The sequence below is a fragment of the Suricata suricatta genome, chromosome 10 (genome assembly GCF_006229205.1).
Source record: "Suricata suricatta isolate VVHF042 chromosome 10, meerkat_22Aug2017_6uvM2_HiC, whole genome shotgun sequence".
Taxonomy (NCBI): Eukaryota; Metazoa; Chordata; class Mammalia; order Carnivora; family Herpestidae; genus Suricata; species Suricata suricatta.
In genome coordinates, this window is record NC_043709.1 from 62495650 (window position 1) to 62516621 (window position 20972).

At 48.3% G+C, this 20972-nt stretch overlaps 1 protein-coding gene across 2 annotated transcripts in view; it reads left to right on the forward strand.

The window, feature by feature from the left end:
* Positions 1-20972, forward strand: part of POU6F1 (POU class 6 homeobox 1) — a 29346-nt gene that overhangs the window by 1362 nt on the left and 7012 nt on the right. Inside the window, exons 1-6 of one of the 2 annotated variants that reach the window (XM_029953462.1) lie at positions 6613-6630; positions 12009-12100; positions 14137-14332; positions 18372-18493; positions 19410-19635; positions 20162-20412. In XM_029953462.1, the coding sequence (XP_029809322.1) occupies positions 12053-12100; positions 14137-14332; positions 18372-18493; positions 19410-19635; positions 20162-20412 (843 nt within the window). In that variant the 5' untranslated portion in view covers positions 6613-6630; positions 12009-12052. Of the gene's footprint in view, positions 1-6612; positions 6631-12008; positions 12101-14136; positions 14333-18371; positions 18494-19409; positions 19636-20161; positions 20413-20972 lie in introns of those variants that run through there. The other variant, XM_029953463.1, reaches the window with a different exon arrangement.

Here is a 20972-nt window from a genome sequence, read left to right on the forward strand (position 1 = left end):
AGCTCCGGGAGTGGGACAGTGCGCGGCCGCCCGCCTGGGGCGGGAGACCCCGGGGGCCGCGCCCTAGTCCGCCCGTGGGCCGGCCGGGACCCGGGGAGGGGAGGGGGCGGCCGCCAGGTGGACCCCGTGGGGTGCTTGGACCTGGCCCCTCCCCGTTTCTGCCCCTGGAGCCCTGACGGGGTACGGACCCGAGCGGACGTTACGTACACAGACCCGGTGGCTACCAGAAGCTGATTCTTGCCCCGCGGGAGAACGTGAACGCCTGGGTTCCTGGCGGTTAAGGTCAACTGAGGCGGCCTGGGATGCCTGTCATAATTCTCCCCAGCCACAGTACACTAGTGGGACTCAGGGTTAGGAACCCAGGCGTTGCTGGTAGGGTGGGGGAATGGTGGGAGGGTCACCATCGAGCAGAGCATGAGCGCTTCATAAATATTTAATAACGATATTATTATTAATAAATAGTCATAATAATGGGCCCGTTAGGTGCTTCCTGGCCATTCTCACCCGACTAGGCCAAGGGAGCCCCAGGGTGTCTTCTAATCCCCACTTTAGCGTTGGGATCCCCCTTTCAGCTGTGATTGGAAGCCTGAAACACAGAATAGTCTTGCTGCAGGGCAGGGAAAAATAAAACACTGTCAGGAAGCCTTTCTGGGCAAACGAAAAGAAGTTGTTTGCAAAGATTTTTAGCCTCATCTGCTCTTGCCTATTCCTTGTTCCAAAAGTAGAGGTTGGTCTTCAATTGTCCATAGACCTATATCCCTCCTCTCCTTATTTTGGTATTTTAAGGCAGCCAACAGTGAGTGACAAGCAGGGCCTAATGAGGAATAATTCCATATATTCCCTTTTGACAGAAGTCCTGGTGCTCTCAGGGTGATATTTCTGCCACCTGGTTTTTTTGATGTTTTGCACATGTGCAGTAGAACTTCATTAATTTTGTTTATTGGTCCAACAAAAATACCTAATATGTGCCATGTTCTGAATAATACAGATAGAACTTACCCTGTCATGGAGTTTTCATTTCTGTTTAGGTGGGGGTAGCAGTTGGGTGGAGGGCACGGCAGGAACACGTATCGTAGAGTGATGATGATGGTGATGATGGTGTGTGAGAGAGACAGAGGGCGATGAGATCACTTCACCCTCCCCAATATTTACTGCCTGTAAAATCATACAAGTAATCTTTTACATTTGGTAACACTTTGCAATTGAAAACTTTCATATCATGCTTTACTTCAATTAAAAATGAAAACAGTGATAGTAAAAAACAGTTACATAGCGTTTGCTGTGTGGTAGGCCCTTTTCTAAACGCCTTAGGTAATTGTTACCACTTTAATCTTTACAATGACCCATGAGGTGGGTACTGTTATTTAGCCCCATTTTACAGATAAGAAAATTGAGGCTTAAAGAGATTACTTAAGGAGAAGCAGTACTCAACCTGGGGCTTCTGCCTTTAAGCCCCAAGCTCTTTCTATGTCAAAATGTGGGTCAGTGAGCTCATGGAGGGAATGGGAGAGAAGCTGGGTTGCCACAGTAGGAAGGGGTAAGTGTGGTCAGGGTTCTCCAGAACTTATTGCTACTTCTTTTTCTTTTTTTAATTTTTACTTATTTATTTTTGAAAGAGAGAGGGAACAAGCAGGAAAGGGGAAGAAAGAAAGGGGTACAGAGGATCTGAAGCGGGCTCCAGGCAGAGAGCCTGAAGTGGGGCTTGAACCCGTGAACTGGGGGGTCATGACCATCTGAGCCGAAGGCTGCTGCTTAACCGACTGAGCTACCCAGGTGCCCCTATTGCTACTTGTTTGAAATAATTTTTAAGTAGTCCTAGTACTGCAAACAGGGCAAAAAATTTGAAATAGGATCTGTGTTTTGAGGGAGAAGGAAATATGAGGAAGCCAAGTGATACGACCTCATTCCTTAGTTTATGTGTTTGGCTCATAGTCATTGACCCCCTGTTATGTACAAGGTATTGTACTAGGCACTGAGGTAAGTTAATAAGTGGATGTGTCTTGGAGCTTACAGTCTGGTGGGGGAATAGAACGACTTTTTTCACATTTCATTTGCACCCCCGTCTCACCCTGCCTGGGATGAATCATGTTTGGGCACAAAGGAAAGGGTACGGGGGGGGGGGGGGAACTAAATCTAAATGTGTCCTTGTTAAACTAGGTTTACGGTTAGCCTAAATATGTCTAAGATTATAAATGGTAGTTTGGAAAATGGGAATTAAAGTCATTCACTATTTTCCTATCTTTTCCCTCTTCGCTTTTTTCTGGCCCACGTGTATACCTAGCTGGTCTACCAAGAGCTTGCCAAGCCTTTTATCTCTGCTCACGAATGGGGGGCAGGGGAGGAGTGGCACTGGAGGAGAACTGGGAACTTCCATTTTCCAATGTGTCCTGATCCTTTGGGGCCAGAATAGGTCCATTTCCAGAGAGGAGGTTTGGTATTGTATTAGGATAGGGATCTGGGGCAGGTGGATACTGACTTAAATTTTGAGCCTGCCATGGATTTTCCTGTGCCCTTGGACAAATCACCTGACCTTTCTCTACCGCCATTGTCCCGTCGATAAACCTGGGAGTCATATTAAGACCACCATCCTAAGCATTTTACTTACATGATTTCATATCACCATTATAACAATCCCATAAAATCTTTCCATTTAAAGATATGTGAAAGATAAGGAAATTGAGCTTCAGAGAGAGTAAGTCAGTAGTCCAAGGTCACACAGCTATTTGATGGCCAAGGTGAGATTTGAGTCTAGGTTTCCTACCAAAGCCTATACCCTTACCTCTCTTTAACCCTCAGCTTTCTATCTATAAAAGTGGGAGTAATAATAGCTAATTGTTCTTAGGGTTTTATACAATAATTCCCAGGTGAGCTCTCGTATTATTTATCCCTGGGAAAACAGAAGTAACCTGCCCCTTGGTGGAAAGTCACACAGTTGGTAAGGCTTCTGTGTGTATTTGCTCTATGGCCTGGGGGCTGGTGTCAGAACTGAATAATAATAGTTAAGATATATTGAACCCTTATGCAATTTACTACAACACTAGCCCTGTTTCAAATATGGTAACAGGCATAGAGAGGTTAGGTCCACGTCCAGGTCTCACAGTAAAGAAATCTTTTATAATTTTTTTTCTGATTTATTTTGAAAGAGACAGAGATAGTGCAAGTGGGAGAGGGGCAGAGATAGAGGAAGAGAGAGAATCCTAAGCAGGCTCCACACTGTCAGCGCAGAGCCCAATGCGAGGCTCGAACCCACGAAACTGTGAGATCATGACCTGAGCCAAAACCAAGAGTTGGATGTTTAACCGACTGAGCCTACCCAAGTGCCTCAGTAAATATCAAATCTGAGATTATGAACCCAACAGTCTATCTTCAGAGGGTGCGCCCTGTGATATATGTGCAAAGGGCATGTGTCCCAATAAACTATAAATGATGATTATTCTTCAGCAGATGTCAGCAGGGATATCTGTGTCCTGGGATGCGGAACATCCATCAGGCAATAATGACTCGAAACAGGTGGCGGCCTGCCTGGAGTCCGATGATTTAAGAAAATGGCAGATTATCCTTGTGTGGAGGGGGGTACCTACTTCACACACACCACGTACTAAGGCTGTGTGGACCAATGTGGCAGTGACAGGCCGGGGGGTTCCAGACATATTGGAAGGGAGAGCCAATGGGATTCGGTGAAGGAGTAAATGTGAGCAGTAAGAGGGCAGGCAAGGGCGATGGCAGGGTTTTTGGCCTGAGCGTCTGTGGAAGGATGTAGTTGCCCGTTGGCCGAGATGGGGAAGGCTCCTTGCAGGTGGAACAGGTTTGAGCTAGAAATCTAGAGTTTGCTTTTGAACAGGGAGAGTATGAGATGATATGAACAGTCAGTAGGCATTTGGATATATGAGGCCGAAGTTCCCAGAGGAGGTCCCTGCCAGAGATTTAGATTTGGTGCTTGTGTGACGGAGTGAGCCCACCTAGGGAGGAAGTGAGGAGGTGATTCAGTTCAACCCTGGTTACCAGTCTGTGCTAATCCGCCAGTCTCCTGCCTCCTGTCATTGTGGCCTTTTTGAATGGCAGCTCTGCAAGAGGTAAGTAGGGAAACAACTTAAACATAAAAGTAGTGTGGAGCTGGAGATTCTAATGCCAGCAGTTAAGCCTAGAGATAAATAAACAAGCCTTGTTTGTTTATTTTGAGAGAGAGAGAAAGAGCGGGAGAGAGGCAGAGAGAGGAGGAGAGAGAGAATACCAAGCAGGCTCTGTGCTGTCAGCACAGGGTTGGACTCAAGGCTCCATCCCATGAACCATGAGATCATGACTTGAGCCAAAATCAAGAGCTGGACGCTTAACCAGTTGAGCCACCCAGGTGCCCTATGTCACAACAAATGTGACTTTCTTTCAAATGAATACAGGTAAAACTAATTTCAGCTTAATCAGCCATTCCTTAGAGTCTACTAACTGCACACAGAGTACCGTCCACCTCCCTACATGAGTATATAATGAGAAGGCGTTTCACACCTTGAAAACCTCAACCACATTATGTGTTAAGGGAGGGATTAACACCATGGAAATGAAGGGGCGCCTGGGTGGCTCAGTTGGTTAGGCATCCAACTCTTGATTGCAGTTCTGATAATGATCTGAGGGCCATGGGATCAAGCCCCGTGTCAGCCTCCCCACCGAGCGTGGAGCCTGCTTAAGACTCACGTGCACACACGCGCTCTGTCTCTAAAACAGTGACAACAGCAACAAAAGAAACACAGAAATGAGTCTGAGTTAAAAGTCTGAATTCCATACAAGAACTTCCATTTTCCTCTATGTGGTGTAAGATTTTTTTCAAGTTTGTTTATTTATTTATTTATTTATTTTTTTGACAGAGCATTAGAGGGGGAGGGGCAGAGAGAGGAGACACAGAATCTGAAGCAGGCTCCACGCTCTGAGCTAGTTGTCAGCACAGAGCCTGATGCAGGGCTCGAACCCACAAACGTGAGATCTGACCTGAGCTGAAGTCGGAGGCTGAACCGACTGAACCACCCAGGCAACCCTAGTTTGTTTATTTTTGAGAGAGAAAGAGCAGTAGTGGGGGAGGGGCAGAGGGAGAGAGAGAATCATAAGCAGGCTCCATGCCCAGTGGAGGAGGGGATGTGGGGGGGTTGAGAGGCTCCCTGACATGGGACTCGATTCCATGACCACAAGATCATGACCTGAGCTGATATCAAGAGTCAACCACTGAGCAGACTGAGCCACCCAGGCGCCCCATTGTCATACATAAAATGTCATGTCTGAAACACACGCAGTCATGGAACGGGGAAAGGACCACACCAGATTGCATTAGGTATCCCTTCGGTGGCTCCTTTACCACATCCGCTTTATCCACCATGACACTGAAACGTGCTGCGTGGTAGTTATCTTTTTATTTCCATGACTCCCACATCAGACTGAAGGCTTCTTGACAAAGCTGGCAAATGTTTTTTTCCCCTCGTATCCCCAATGCCCAGCACACAGTAGCCACTGAAATATTTGTTGAGGGGTGCCTGGGGTGGCTCAGTCAGTTAAGCATCCGACCTTAGCTGAGGTCATGATCTCACAGTCCGTGGGTTTGAGCCCTGCATCGAGCTCTGTGCTGACAGCTCAGAGCCTGAAGCCTGCTTCAGATTCTGTGTCTCCCTCACTCTCTCTGTCCCTCCCTCACTCATTCCCTGCCTCTGTCTCTCAAAAAAAAAAAAAGACATAAAAAATTAAAAAACATATATTTGTCGAATAAATAAGGGATGAAAAATTTCAGAATTGTTTTTAGGAGGATCTCCAGCTACTCTAGGGGGTTCGGATTTGTTTGGGATTTCCTGATGTCCCTGGTGTCTTAGATAATGTTGCCCTAAGCAAGCCCAGAGCAGTTGCCAGAGGAGAATGACACAGAGAACCAGGTCCCCTGACTCATTCCCTCCACGGGGAACTCCTTGATGGTCCTGGAGATCTGGATTTTCGGATTGTGAGCAAATGCTTGAGCACACACAGTTCGTCCTCTCCCGAGGCTACCTGTGTTTTGAGATGTTAGCACAGGAAAGCGAGGGATAAATGAACCATCTGGTCACCAGCCCAGGGTGCTGTGCCAGGTTTGATTCAGGTGTTTTTCAGTCCGCTCACTGGAGAAGGAAGACAAAGGAGGAGGCTCTGGGTGGGCTCTGGCTCCCATCCCAGCTTCACCCGGAGCAGCTCCCTGTGATCTGTGTGTGTAGTGGAGCGCTTCCTGCCAACGTGATCACAGGAGTCCCTGCTCTTAGAACAGATTTTGGATCATCTCTCCTCACTGGCTGTCAGGCTGTGGGCACTGCATGGCATCATGAGCTCAAAGGAGGCCGTTCAAATGAATATTTGCCCCAGTCAGTAGGGAACTGGTCAAAAAGCAAACTAAACACTAAACACGGCTGACTAATCAGTGAGACCAAGGCACAGCCTAGGGCTTGAAAAATGTGGAATGTTCCTGGCAAGGGGGTGGGGCTAGGTCCAGGAGTAAGTCTCCACAGATACTGAACTGGGGGGACACACTGGACACAGCTCAGAGTCACAATGCTAAGTGTCTACTTATCAGAGAGGTGTCTGTGTCCCATGCATATCTATGAGAGGAGCCATCTAAAGCCAAGACTAAGGGAGGTAAGTAAGCTCTAGGGCCTGAAATGAGGGAGCCTTCGTCTCTGTTCTGCCTGCATTTCCGGTGTGCTGAAGCCTGGTTGGTGGATTAGAGTGGGCCTGTGTGTGCCCAGAGGCTCTGAGCCAGGACTGACATTGTCCTTGACAGAAAGGACTAGATATTTAGAAACCAGGTCCACATAAGCTCATAGAATCTCAAGAGCAGAAAGGATATTAGAATTGGGGCTCCTGGGTGGCTCAGTCAGTTAAGCCGCCAACTTCGGTTCAGGTCATGATCTCATGGTTCATGAGTTTGAGCCCTGTGTTGGAGCCTGCTTCAGATTCTGTGTCTCCTCTCTCTGCCCTTCCCCTGTTCATGTTCTGTCTCTCAAAAAATAAATAAACATTAAAAAATTCTTAGAATTACCTGCACCTTCTCTACTACTTGAATGTTTCTAATAACATAGCCACAAAGTGGACAGTTACTGTGAATGACCATGGTTGGCAGTAAGGAGTCAGGGGCCACAATGAGGCTATGAGCAGGCTTTAAGCCCCTCTTGAACAGATGCTCCTTGCCCCACAATGACTGGCTACCAATGAATCCCGCCTAAAGGACTTTGGGATTGGAAAATTCTTCCTCCATGAAATGTACATATCAAACTATAATGGACCCAAATTTACCTTGCGTACCCTTACTCTTAGTTTGGTGTCTGCTTTTTATTTGAAGTTGCAAATGACTTACTAATTGACTTTTTGTTTAAGTTTATTTATTTATTTTGGGAGGGAGGGAGGGAGGGAGAGAGAGAGAGAGAGAGAGAGAGAGAGAGAGAGAGAGAGAGAGAATCCTAAGCAGGTTCTACACTATCAATGTAGAGTCCAACTCAGGCCTCGAACCAGGAACCATGAGACAATGACCTAAGATAAAGTCTAGAGTTGGACACTCCTGACTTCTTTATGCAACAAAGTTCATGGCTCACCCCAATTCCCATTCAGAAGTGGTGGTAAATTGTCAAGTTCTTGACAAAACTCATAGAAGTTTCCCATATACAAAATCTGGAGGAGGACGTCACCCAGGAATGAGGCTAGAGTCCCAGTGATGTTGGAAGATGCCTACTAGCCCTTCCAGCAAATTCCTCTGCCCCTCCTCTACCCCCTTGTTATACCTAAAAAGGGAGGCCTTATTTCCTCTTTTCTCAAATTGCTACATGTCTTGAATTTCTTGCCCTTACTTTTATCCCTACTCTAGGTGGTTAGGGAAGGGAAGGGAGAGAAGGAACCTCATGGATCTCCTTGCCTCTTTGGCCAGAGAACATTCTGCCAAAGGGTGAAGACCCTAAAACCTCTTAGGTGAGCCAGCAGTAACATTCTTAGGCATATATGCCAAAGAATTTAAAACAAGTAAAACAAATATTCAAACAGAGACTTGTATACAAAAATTCATTAAAGCACGATTCACATGGTCAAAAGGTAAAAACAACCCAAACATCCATCAGTCAAGGAATGGATAAACAAAATCTGGTATATCCATGCAATGGATTTTTTTTTCAAGACATACAAGTTTAATTACCTTCTAGAGCATCCAGATGGAATTATGTGGTAAATGAAGGGAAACGAGGGTCATAAAATGAAGAGAGAGGAAGGCATTTTTAGAGCAGTTTTGGTTTAGATGTTCACCAGGTTGGACTTTTTAAAAAACATTTAAAATAAAAATGTTTTTTAAATTTATTTTTGAGAGACAGAGAGAGACAGCATGAGCAGGGGAGGGTCAGAGAGAGAGGGAGACACAGAATCGGAAGCAGGCTTCAGGCTCTGAGCTGTCAGCACAGAGCCTGACGCAGGGCTTGAACCCACAAACCGTGAGATCATGACCTGAGCCGAAGCCGGATGCTTAACCGACTGAGCTACCCAGGTGCCCCGAAAGATAAAATTTTTAAGATTTTATTTTTAAGTAATCTCTACACCCAACATGGGACTTAAACTCACAATCCTGAGATCAAAAATCACATGCTCCACCAACTGAGCCAGCAGGGTGCCCCCCTTTAAAAAATTTTTTTAACGTGTATTTATTTTTGAGAGACAGCATGAGCAGGGGAGGAGCAGAGAGAGAGGGGGACACGGAACCTGAAGCAGGCTCCAGGCTCTGAGCTGTCAGCACAGAGCCTGATGCAGGGCTCAAACCCATGCACCATGAGAGCATGACCTGAGCCAAAGTCAGACGCTTAACCAATTGAGCTACCCAGGTACCCCAACAGTGTGCCCCTTGAAATAAAATTTTTTACCACAGTAAAAACCAATGTATTAAAACTGACTTCCAGAATTGTCCAAATTATTTTTTAATCATGATTAATTTTTTTCACATTTTGTTAAATGTCAAATCTTCTTTGGAAAATTTGTCCAAAATACTAAATTTTCATTTTATATTTTAGTTTACATTTATATAAAAAGGTGCCCTAAATTGATGTTCATCAGGATACCATCCTCTAAGCTCTAATGGTTTAGATCTTCCCTTTAAATTGTATAAGTATGGAAAAAAGTGTATCTTTTAATTATATTATCATTTTCAAAGATATCTAGAGAAAAAATATGAATTAAACACCTATAAGTTCTCTATTTTTTTTTAAGTTTACTTATTTTGAGAGAAAGACAGAGCACAAGCAGGGGTGGGGCAGAGAGAGAGAGAGAGAGAGAGAGAGAGAGAGAGAGAGAGAGAATCCCAAGCAGGCTCCACACTGCCAGTGCAGAGCCCAATGCGGGGCTCAAACTCGAGAACCGTAAGATCATGACCAGAGCTGAAATCAAGAGTCAGAAGCTTAACCAACTGAACCACCCAGGTGCCCCAGTTCTTCATTTCTGTTATAATGTAGCAATCGGTCATCTACCCAGGGTGGTCTGTCAACTGAGCAAGGCTGAGACTTGTTCTCAGATGTAGCTGACTACAGCTTCTCCACCTCTTTTTCAAACAACTGTAACTAACACAAGTCATTCTTTGATCTATCCATGATGCTCGTTTAATCTCCCAGATCCTCGTTTGGGAGTTCTCATTCACAAAATTATTTTGGAGACCATTGCATGACCCAGTATCAAATCATTACATTCACATGCATTGATATTCTTGAAGGCATTTTCCAAATACTTATTTCCTTCAGATTTACTATCTATGTGTTTAAAATGTCCTTGAAATTCCAGGGGCACCTGGTTGGCTCAGTCAGTAGAGCGTATGACCCTTGATCATGGGGTAGTGACTTTAAATCCTGGGTTGGGTTGGGTGTAGAGATTACCAAAAAAAAAAAAAAAAAAAAAAAAGTAAACTTAAAAAAAATGTTTCTGAGGTTTCTTCCTGGAGAAGATACTGGTTTCTATGAAAAGGTCTGATAGTTTTCTTCAATCTCTATTTTAAGATATTTTACCATGCTGTAACAGCGATTAAATGAAGACCTTCTGTTCCTCAATCATTGTCTAAGTGTTGCATTTACAGAGTTTTTCTTTTTCGTTTTTTTTAGATGTTTTTGTGGGGCGGGGGGTGGCGGGGGGAGACAGAGAGAGACAGCATGAGCAGGGGAGGGTCAGAGAATAGGGAAACACAGAATCCGAAGCAGGCTCCAGGCTCTGAGCTAGCTGTCAGCACAGAGCCCAACACGGGGCTTGAACGCACGACCCATGAGATCATGACCTGAGCCGAAGCCAGATGCTTAACCGACTGAGACATCCAGGTGCCCCTAGATGTTTTTATTTATTTTTGAGAGAGAAAGAGACAGAGCATGAGTGGAGGAGGAACAGAGAGAGAGGGAGACACAGAATCTGAGCTGTCAGCACAGAGCCTGGCGTGGGGCTCGAATTCCTGAACCATGAGATCATAAGTCAGACACTTAACCTACTGAGCAACTCTAGTGCCCCTACAGGGTTTTTTTCTTGAACCACTTGTGGGGGGAGGTGGTGGATTGGCACACACCTCTCGAGTTCTGGTCAAGTCACAGCTGAGTAAGATGTGCTTTCCATCTTGGAAATGAAATCTTGGTTTGCCTCTCTCTCAGCCATCCCCATAAAGAAAGCCCACCCCATATTATCCATTATTCCATAGCTATAAAAAGGATTAAAGTCCTGATACATGCTACAATGTGGATAAACCTTGAAAACATTTTGCTAAGTAAAAGAAGCCGGACATGAAGGCCACTTATTGTATGAACCCATTTATATGAAAAATGGAGAAGAGACAAATCCACAGAGAAGCAGCAGACTAGTGGCTGCCAGAGGCTGGTGGGGGCAGAGAAAGGGAATCATTGCTAATGGATTTGGGGTGCCCTTTGGGGATGACAAAAATGTTCTGGAACTAAGTAGCGGTGATGGTTGCACAACATTATAGATGTGTTAAATTCCATGGAGTTTTACGCTTTAAAATAGTTAAAATGGTGAACTTTATGTTATGTGGATTTTACCTCAATCAAGAAAACAACCGGACAAGGAAAACCTGTCAGCCAGCCCAGGGTGGAATGAGGACGAGGAAGGGAAAGAGGGGAAGCTAGTACATTTCTCTGAGCTTAGTTCCCTCATCTGTACCATGGCGGTAATAACGCTCCCATCCCCCAGCCGGCATGAGTAATGAGCACGACTAACTGTTACATAAACACCTAGCACTATAGGCGTGCAATGTAAATGTCAATTGCCTTCTTTTCTGTATGAGTATTTGTCCGCTTTACACCTTTATTTCTTATGACTCTATGGTCTGAGAATCTGTTCTTCACAAGGGCTCCTCCCACTCGCTCTCGCTGCATCTGGCAGCCAGCTTCACCATCTGGGCTGTTGTCCTGGCCCTGGTGTTAAAGGCCAGTGTGGTCCTTAGGTCACTGCCACCAAATCACTAAAGAGCTTATTCTGTGGGACCTGCCTGCTGAATCAGTCTCTCAGGGGAATCTGGGGCCTGCATTTTTAAGACGTGCTCCAGGTGGTGATCATGTACAATCAAGTTTGGGACTACTGTTTCAGTTGATTCAGGTCTTTACCATCTCTTCCAGGAAGTCTGCTCAGACTCCTCCCAGGAGAAGCCTTCTGATAGAGTGCTCCTTTCCTGTGTCTGAGGTTCTGAACGTCTGGGTCAAAGTCAGCTTGGGTTCTGCTGGGTCTGCTCTCTCTCCCTGTAGACTGGGAGACGGGTGCCTTGTCCTGTCTTTCCTCTTGTCACCCTGGATCCTCCTGAGTGGAGGCTCTCTTGGGATGCTGTAGGAAGCAAGACACTTGAGTTTTAGGGTCCTTAGCATCCTCTTTTCCTTTACTTCTACAGATACTTGGGAGAACTTAAGATTTTTCTCCCTTTCTTGCATTCTTCTCCTAACTTTGTGAGATGGTATAGAAATTATGTTACTGTGTCACATCAGCCTTTGCTTTTCCCATCCTGTGTCATCCCACAGGCTGTGGTAGGTGTGGGCCGCCCCCCACCCCACCCTAAGTGACCATGGATCCTGGAGCCGGGCCAGAGTCATCGCTGACCGTCAATGAGCAGGTATGTTCTGGGGCAGGAAGAGGTTGGGGAGTGAGGGTGATGGACCCTGGGGTGTGGCAGGAGGAACGCTCCATAGAGCCTGTCAGCGTCTGTTTCTTACCGAAATTTGCGCTGACTTCACCCATCCAGATGTAGTTACCGGTAGGACTTTTCGGGGGCTGAGCTTGGGGACTTAAGCTGTGACGTTATTATTTATTGTTTGTTTGTTTTAAGTTTATTTTATTCATTTTGAGAGAGAGAGAGAGAGAGAGAGAACAGAGGTGCCTGTGTATGCATGCAGGAGCAGGGGAGGGGCAGAGAGAGACAGAATCCCAAAGAGGCTCTGAGCTGTCATTGCAGAGCCCAACTCAGGGCTCAGACTCACAAACCATGAGATCATGACCTAAGCCGAAATCAAGAGTCAGACACTTAACCAACTGAACAGAAGCCCCTTAATTTCACTTTTTAAAGTCACAGCTTAGGGGAACCTGAGTGGCTTAGTCAGCTAAGCAGTTGACTCCTGGTTTTTGGCTCAGGTCATGATCTCACAGTTCATGAGTTCGAGCCCCTTATTGGGCTCTGTGCTGACAGTGCACAGCCTGCTTGGGATTCTCTCTCTCCCTCTCTTTCTCTCTGCCCCTATCCCGTTCATGGTCTCTTTCTCTCTCAAAATAAATAAACTTTTTTAAAAAAGTGAAATTAAAATATAAAAACTTGAATGGGATTCCTGTCTTAGTAGAGCATGTGACCCTTGATTACGTTCAAGCCCCACATTGGAGATAGAACAATAAATAAAAAATTTAAAATTATATACAAATATGTACAAGTTTACATAAGGAAAAGATTTGAACACCAGGCAATTTACTCTATTTTTCCTATACATATTTTATAATTTTTTGTAGTGAACATTCATTACATAATTATTTAAAGGAAGAAGAAGATTAACATCTCTTTAGATGTAATTGGACTGAAGTCCCTCATACCAAGTTTAAGTCAGAAAAGAAATTGCTTTTGGAGGTTTATTTCACTCATACTCCCCTGACAGGTCACATTGTCACTTTTTCCAGCAATCTATGGCTGGATTCCGTTTTGAGGACTGTGCTGTGGAAGTGCCTTCGGGTACGGCAAAGTGCTGGGGAGGCCTGACACAGAGATTTTGAACATACAGAAAGTCTCTGATTCCTGAATGATCCAATTCAAAGCATGCCAGTGCTGGAGAGCTGAGTGCTGGCTGTCTGAGCAGGGGAAGAAGACCAAGTATTCTTCTCCCAGCGGCTGCCTCCCCCACTGGGACATGGAAGGTCCCCTCCAGGCGAGGGCATGCTCAAGCAGATGGCAGGGATGGCCCCGCAGGTCCACAGGGTGCAAGGCTCCAGGCTGGAGAGGTGGGGCTCCAGGTGGAGGAGGTGGGGCTCCAGTCCAGGGGGGTGGGGCTCCAGGGGGGAGGTGAGACCAGCAGCTGCGTCTACAATATTCCTGACCTTAGTTTCAGGAAGTTAGCGTGCCAGAGAAACCTTGGCCTTTACCCCAGAGTTTTGGAACCATGAGCCTAAAAAATTACTCAACACAGTGGAGCATTGACTACCATCCCCTTTACCTTTGAGGGAACTTATGTAAGGTTTCAAGAGAAGTGAAGAGGGATCTGCTTCTTGGCCCACCCCAAGTTCTGGATACGGTGTTAGTTAGGGTCCTTCATAACCGCAGTCTAATATCCTAGCAGCTAAGAGGACACCCTTGAAGGCTATGGGATAGGTCACTTACCACTCCCTGAACTGAGTCCAGGACGGGGAGCAAATAGAAATATCCCCAAGCAGTTTGGCTGTGTGGGGCTTTTTCTAGCATGTGTCAAGCCCTTCCTGTGTCACCAGGCCCCGGTTTCTTTCAGAAGCTCTTTGCCTGGGGTCAGGGAGCTGCAGCCTGCCTCAGGCTGTGGAACTGTCACAGCACGCAGCCCTCAGGCAAGAGGTCTGCATCTCCAAGTGCCCTCTCCTCTCTCCCCCAGCCGGAAGCCTACTGGCCACTCCCCACCAGCAATGTCCCCTGTCTTCTGGTTTCAGGTCATCGTGATGTCAGGCCATGAGACCATCCGCGTGCTGGAAGTTGGAGTGGATGCCCAGATCTCTGCGGAGGAGGAGGGCAAAGGACTGGAGGGCGTCGCTGCCGAGGGCTCCCAGAGCAGAGGCCCTGCCGAAGCCAGTGAACCAGCCCGTGACGCTGGGCCAGACAACCCAGACTCCTCTGCAGAGGCAACTGGTACGAGGCCATTGCGCCTATCTGGCATTGGTCCACCCAAGTCCCTCTCTCTGGCTCCTCGGAGGGCCAGCGTCAGTCCCTAGGGCCAGGGTGGCCTCGGGGTCTTGTCTTCCTGTCCACTGGACGACCTCCAGCCACAGCTGTCCTTCTGCCCAGCTGCTAGGGCTGCCCTGCCTTCCGTGTCCCTGGAACTTTAGTTCTGGTTTCATTCACGTCCACATCTCAGCTGGGCTGGGTCAGGGTCAGGTGGGAGGGGAGCCGCAGGGCTCAGTTGAGGAACTGAATTAACCTCAGAGGGCTCCAGATAGGCCCAATGCAGAAAGGACTAGACCCTCAGGATCCTGGCAGCCTTTCCAACCTAGTACCCTCTGTGGTGGGTCTGAGAGGTTCCAACAGCTGGGGATAGGAGGGCATGTTACCTGCCCCACACTAAACGTGTAGGTTAGGTAGGACTTTGCAGAATCCCAGCTCCTTTCTCCCATCTGGGCTGGCGTGAGTCAAGACTGGTGTCTTATTTGTGGTATCCTCCAAAGACGACTTTTGGGCAAGAGGAACTTGATTCTCCCTTAGGGGGAATGGATAGGGATAATCCATCCACACCGTCTCTCCTAATTACCCTGCAGTATAGCTGCATGACAGCCAGGGCTGTGCTAGAGGCTGGGACTGGTGCCAGGCATGTCTCTCTGGCCATGGGGCCCCCTTTAATGGACTTTCCTCACTGACACCTTTCAGAGTAGACATCTTTTGCTGGAAACCTGAGGCTCCCTAGTTATCCGCACCCCCTGCCCAGAACTCCATGATCCATGTCCCCTAGCCTTCTGCTTATCTTCCTTTCCTCGGACTGGAGATCTGGGCTGGTGGGGGTGGACCAAGAAGAAGAGCCTGGAAGAGAACAAATGAGAACAGACAGGCTTTAGGGGAAGAGCAGCTCCTGCATAGGAAAACTGTAAGACCTCACATCCCTCACTCTGCCTGCAAATCACTACACAGATTCATTTGGCACCCTAGTAACCTAGGTTCTTGTTTCTCCTTTTGAATAAAGTAATGGCAAGAGGCTTGACCATTTTCCCCTAGCCTGGAAATGCTCTGCTCTGTGTGGAGGCCAGGGTGGGGCATCACGTGCTCCCGCAGGGCAGCACCCTAGAGAGCCGGCAGCAAACACAAGGAGTCTACATCTGGCCACTCTTCCCACTCCTGTCCACGTTGAGGATGGAGCCCCTTTTCAGAAAATTCAGGACGTTTCCCAGTTTACCCACAGGGACCCCAATTTCATTTTTTACTCTTCCAACCATCTTCCATATCTCATTTCGTCTGGTGCTTTAATTCTGTTTCTTGTCCAAACCTGCTCTTGGAAATGGATCCTAAATCAACTATTCACATCTTAGCATGTGCGGTTATGGTAGTGTGCATCTTCTTCCCAGAGGTTTGTACATTGAAGCCGCTTCACAAAAGTTCTGTTCTCTGTAAAGGAATTTTATTGATCGTCGGGAAGGTAAGGGAGGTATTTTGATGGTACCTCCCTAGAAGCCGCCATCTTAGAGTGTGGCCTTGATGGAATATTTCTGGATATGCAATCCTGAGAAGAGTTTCCTCTCAGGCGCCTGGGTGGCTCAGTCGGTTAAGTGTCCTACTTCAGCTCAGGTCACGATCTCATGGTTTGTGGGTTCGAGCCCCGCGTCGGGCTCTGGGCTGATAGCTTAGAGCCTGGAGCCTGTCTTCAGATTCTGTGTCTCCCTCTCTCTCTGCCCCTCCCCACTCATACTCTGTCTCTCTCTCTCTCAAAAATAAACAAACATTAAGAAATTAAAAAAAGAAAAGAAGTTTCCTCTTAAAACGAAACTGCCCAATGGGAAACTTTTTCAGGATCAAAAGAAAACTAGTGATTTATATCACTCTAAATTACTACCCAGTTCTTGTCCATGTGTGTATTTTTGTAGTTGTGGCCACCAAGAGCGAATTGTAGTAGATCACTTATTGCCATATTATTCATATGCCCATGACATATGACATCGATTTCACACACCTAATTCTGCTTTTGGCTGCTGTCAAGCTCTCTGGTTTCTTACTGCCATAACCAGTGATATTTGAGTGTCTTTGTACTGGTCCTTTGAAATGTTTTTTTCTTTGGGGTGTAATCCACTCAAACTCCTTTTTAAAATAATTAATTAATTAATTATTTTGAGAGATGCAGGGGAGGGGCAGAAAGAGAGGGGGAGAGAGAGAGAAGCCCAAGCAGGCTCCATGCTATCAGTGCAGAGCCGGCTCACAGTCATACTGTGAGATCATGACCCGAACCAAAATCAAGAGTCGGATGTTTAACCGACTGAGCCACCCAGGCACCCCTCAAATTCCTTTAGAAAAGAAATCAATTGTGTACATAAGAGGAGGTCATCACATGGAAAAATACAAAATCTATCAATGAGAGGATCGGTAATTGGCTACAAGGTACCACATGCCTGTTAAGCCAGAAAAATTAATAAACAGCGATAAAACCTAGATTGGGTGGCACTATGGAGAAATAGGCACTTTACTGAAGGTTCTGTGAATTGGTTCAGTCTTTCTGAGAAGCAGTCTAGCAGGAAGTGATAAAAGCCCTAAAAGTAGGCAAACCCTTGGACCCTTGGTCCTACTTTGGAAATAAATCCTAATAAAATGAACATTCTATTTCTTTAGATGATAAGCTTTTTTCATTCATGTTTTTCACATGCCTGTTTTCCCACTTTCCTTTTTTTTAATATTTCATAACATTTTGTCAAGCAAAATATTTTTTAAATTTTTATGAATTCAGAGTATCCTGATATTCTCTGGGCTTTTTTTCAGTAGCTAAAATGTATTTCTCCTCCACGGTGGAGATAAACCTACTGTTTTGTTTTCTCTTTGTATTTTAGAAGACTTTTGTTGTTGCCTGTTTTCTCTTTGATCCTTTAAACAACTGGATTTTTTTTTCATTATATACTGTAAACAGTATAGTCCTGAGTTAGGCTACTGCCTTTCCAGATGAAAATGTGGGCTGGGAATGCAGGGTTGGAAGGCTGTCTTATTCAGTGGTTCCTCCTCTGGCTGCATGATGTGTCACAAGTGGGCTTAAAAGGAAAAAGAGAGAGGAAAGGTCACTGACCTCCACTCCCTGACATCCGATTCGGTGGGCTTAGTTCAGGGCCTCGAAATCTACGCCCAGCCAATATGAAGTGGCCACCAATCTGGTCTAACATCCGCTATCCAATACATACATTTCTTTGCAAATTTTACTGTGTATTAAGTAATAACCCCTCTCCTCATTGCTGTGCGGCTTTGCTGAGGTTTCCTGGTGGGGTTCTCCAATTCTGGACTAAAGCAGCAAGAGGAAGCCATCAGCTGGGTGAAAAGCTCCCTTTCACGGGAAGAAAGTCCCTTTAGAAGCTCAGTGAAGCTTCTCAGCCGGATTTCAGTCCTCAGGCGCTGGCAGAGAAGAGCTGCCCGGATTGGAATGCCCCTGTGTTCTGGAGGTGGCAGAGGCCTGTCCCGTTTTCAGGGACTGTCACTTTAAGGACCTCACCCTACAGGAATCCTTGCCCCTTCCCCAAGCCAGCACCTGCATCCAAAAAGTCACCTGCAGACGTGAACAATGAATGATTCAATTGCTGGATGAGCCAAGGGAAGTTGCTCCCATCAATTCTAGCTCCTTCCCTCCCTGACACACGTTCACTTCAGGCCCCTTTACTGATTGTGCAGTAAGTCACCATGTCCTGTGGAGCCAGGAAATGGGAGAGTTGATAGGCAACTGTGCATAGGCCTACATTTTCTTCAACTAGATGTGGGAAGAGGGTAGCCAACCTCCAGGTGTGGCACGGGGCCCTCCAGCCTTCCGTTCTCACTACTGGTAGCATTTGGGAAGCTGCCTCCCAGGCCAGGGAAGGCCGGTGATTGGTCTTGGGTTATGCAAATATGCAGTGTGGGGCTGCGAGTTTAGCACTTCAAGCCACAACACGATGTTCTACTCCGGTGACCCCTCTACTCACACCGGGCTCACTCCTTGTCCTTTCTCTCAATGCCCATGAAGTGAAGTCTCTCCCGGGGATCCCTCCGAGCCCCGCCCCTGCTGTTGCCACCTTCAGCCAAGCCCCAAGCCAGCCTCAGGCATCGCAGACCTTGACACCACTGGCTGTACAAGCTGCCCCCCAGGTAAGGGCCACCCCGGGAGCTGAACAGAGGGCCCTGGGCAGGAGCAAAGCATGGGACAGCCAGTGTGGGGTGGCCATGGGAGCTGGGAATTTCTCGGGGCAGAACAGGGAAGGAGCTGTGGCTTGAAGGAGGGAATACCTTCCTGGGCACCCCTGGCCTCTCCCCTTCCCCAGATTAGGCCCACTGGGAAGATCAGATCTGTGTTTGCAAACTAATACCATTGGGTCCAGCAAGGATTATAGAGATAACGTTAACTCTTTCGGGCCACAGGCATCTCTGTTTATCTAATGACTAAATGAATGAATGGCCTTAGTTAGACCCTCTGGTGGATGCCTGGAAGAGTTAATGGATTGTTCGGAGTCCTCATTTAGAGCCAGGGGGCCGCCCCAGCACCCTGAGAAGCTGCCTCCCAGGTCCCCCTGGCTGTGCTGTGCTCCCTGTGACCTGTAGCTACAAGCACAGATCTATCTGCAAGGCATCCAGCAGGGGCCTCCAACGTCAGAGCTTCCCAGAGGCCTCTGTAGGCCCTTAACCACCTGGTTCCACCAGCCCCTGGCTCTGCTTCCCGGCCACAAAGCACGGGTCCTGTGGGCTGGGGCCCAGGGAAGGCCTGGGAGGCAGCAGACTGCGGCAGAAGAGGCCTGCTCACCCTCTGCTGTCCCGTGAGCAGGGCCAGGCCCTGTCTCCAACTGGGGCAGCTTCTTTGAAGGCACCATAGTCCAGTCCACGCACCCCCCCAGGGTCGGGCCTCCGGCTAGGGCTGGTCTCTTCCCGACCGCCACAGGCCTTTTCCCCACCACCCTCAGAATGCTTTGTTTGTGCTCAACTGGGTCTGAGAGACCTGGTGTTTGCGCCGTCAATGTTGATTTTTTTTTTATTTTTTCTTTTCTTTTTGAAATCTTGTTTGCTTTTGCAGGTCTTGACTCAGGAAAACTTAGCCACAGTTCTGACAGGAGTTATGGTTCCAGCAGGGGCGGTTACTCAACCTCTTCTTATCCCCATCAGTATTGCAGGTCAAGTGGCTGGTCAGCAGGGGCTGGCCGTGTGGACAATTCCTACAGCAACCGTGGCTGCCCTCCCAGGACTGACAGCTGCTTCTCCCACGGGGGGAATTTTCAAGCCACCTTTAGCCGGTCTGCAAGGTAACGGCAGCTCTCCCCAGGACTGCACCAGGCCCCCCACCACCCTACACTACTGTCCCTGCACGCGTGCTTGCCATGTTGGACTCAGAACGCGCAGCCCCCCAGGGCGACAGCCCTGGAGTCTGGATCCGGTGTCCCAGGCACCCAGCCACAGAGCTGCTGCACCACCTCAGGACTCTAGGCCGTGCCACCAGGCCGGCCCGGCAGGCCTCTCTCACTCCAGCCAACTGAGACTGCCCCCCTCCCCCCACCGTGCCAGAGTTCGCCCCTCGACCAGACGCCTAAGAAGGATCACAAGAAGATTCAGTTTCTGCTTTTGAACCTACGCATCTCCAGGAGGCCCAAGGGTGGGGGGGATGAGAGATGCCGCCATGAGCTGCAAGGATCAAGGGAATCACGGCTGCCTGTCCCCTCTGCCCCGCTGTCCCAACCCCCCTCTCATTCTTGTGCCAGATCCCTTGGGATTGGAGCCGCGCTGGGCTGCGGCTAGGCATTTGAGTGCCTCTGTCTCTGCCTTGCTCCGTAGCAGCTGCCGTGCTGAACGCCCTCCCGACACCCGTACAAGCTGTCCCGCCGGTCCAGGCCTCCTCACCTGCCCAGCCCCGGCCAGCGGCCCAGCCCCAGACGCTGTTCCAGGCCCAGCCGCTGCTACAGACCACCCCGGCCATCCTACCGCAGCCCCCCGCTGCCACCGCTACCGCCCCCGCCCCCAAGCCGGTGGACACCCCCCCACAGATCACCGTCCAGCCAGCAGGCTTCGCGCTGAGCCCGGGAATTGTAAGCTGCTGCCCTCACCCAGGGCTGACCAGGGATGGACCGAATCTTGGGCCAAGGGTGGCACTGGCCCTTCCCACAGGGGAGGAAGGAGGTGGAGAACCAGCCCCCTGAAAACGGCTCTTTTCCAACACATCAGCGGGGATGGCTCTCTCTGAGGCCTTCTCCTTGCATCCGCCAGCCCATCCGCCCCAGACAAGAGCAGACAACCTCCGCCAAGAGGCCTGGGCAAATTCTCCAGAACCGGAAGCACTGGACTGGCCTTGGAGGGTGGGAGGATGTCTGGGGACTGCAAACCTGTGAGCTGGAACTAAGGCGGAGCTACAGGCTCACAACCCGATGCCCGTGTGTGTCCGGTGTGGCTCCCAGCCTGGCAGTGGACTGCTAGATGTGACTAGGTTCACATCGGCCACTCCAGTCTGGCCTTCCTGTCCTCCCCTGGGCCTGTCCTGAAAGATTAGCCAGAGTTACTCTTCCATGGTGGTGCCCCCCCTTCCCTGCCAGCCCCCTGCCAGCCCCCTGCAGCCCCTAGCCCTGTATACTATTCAGCTGGTAGACATGGG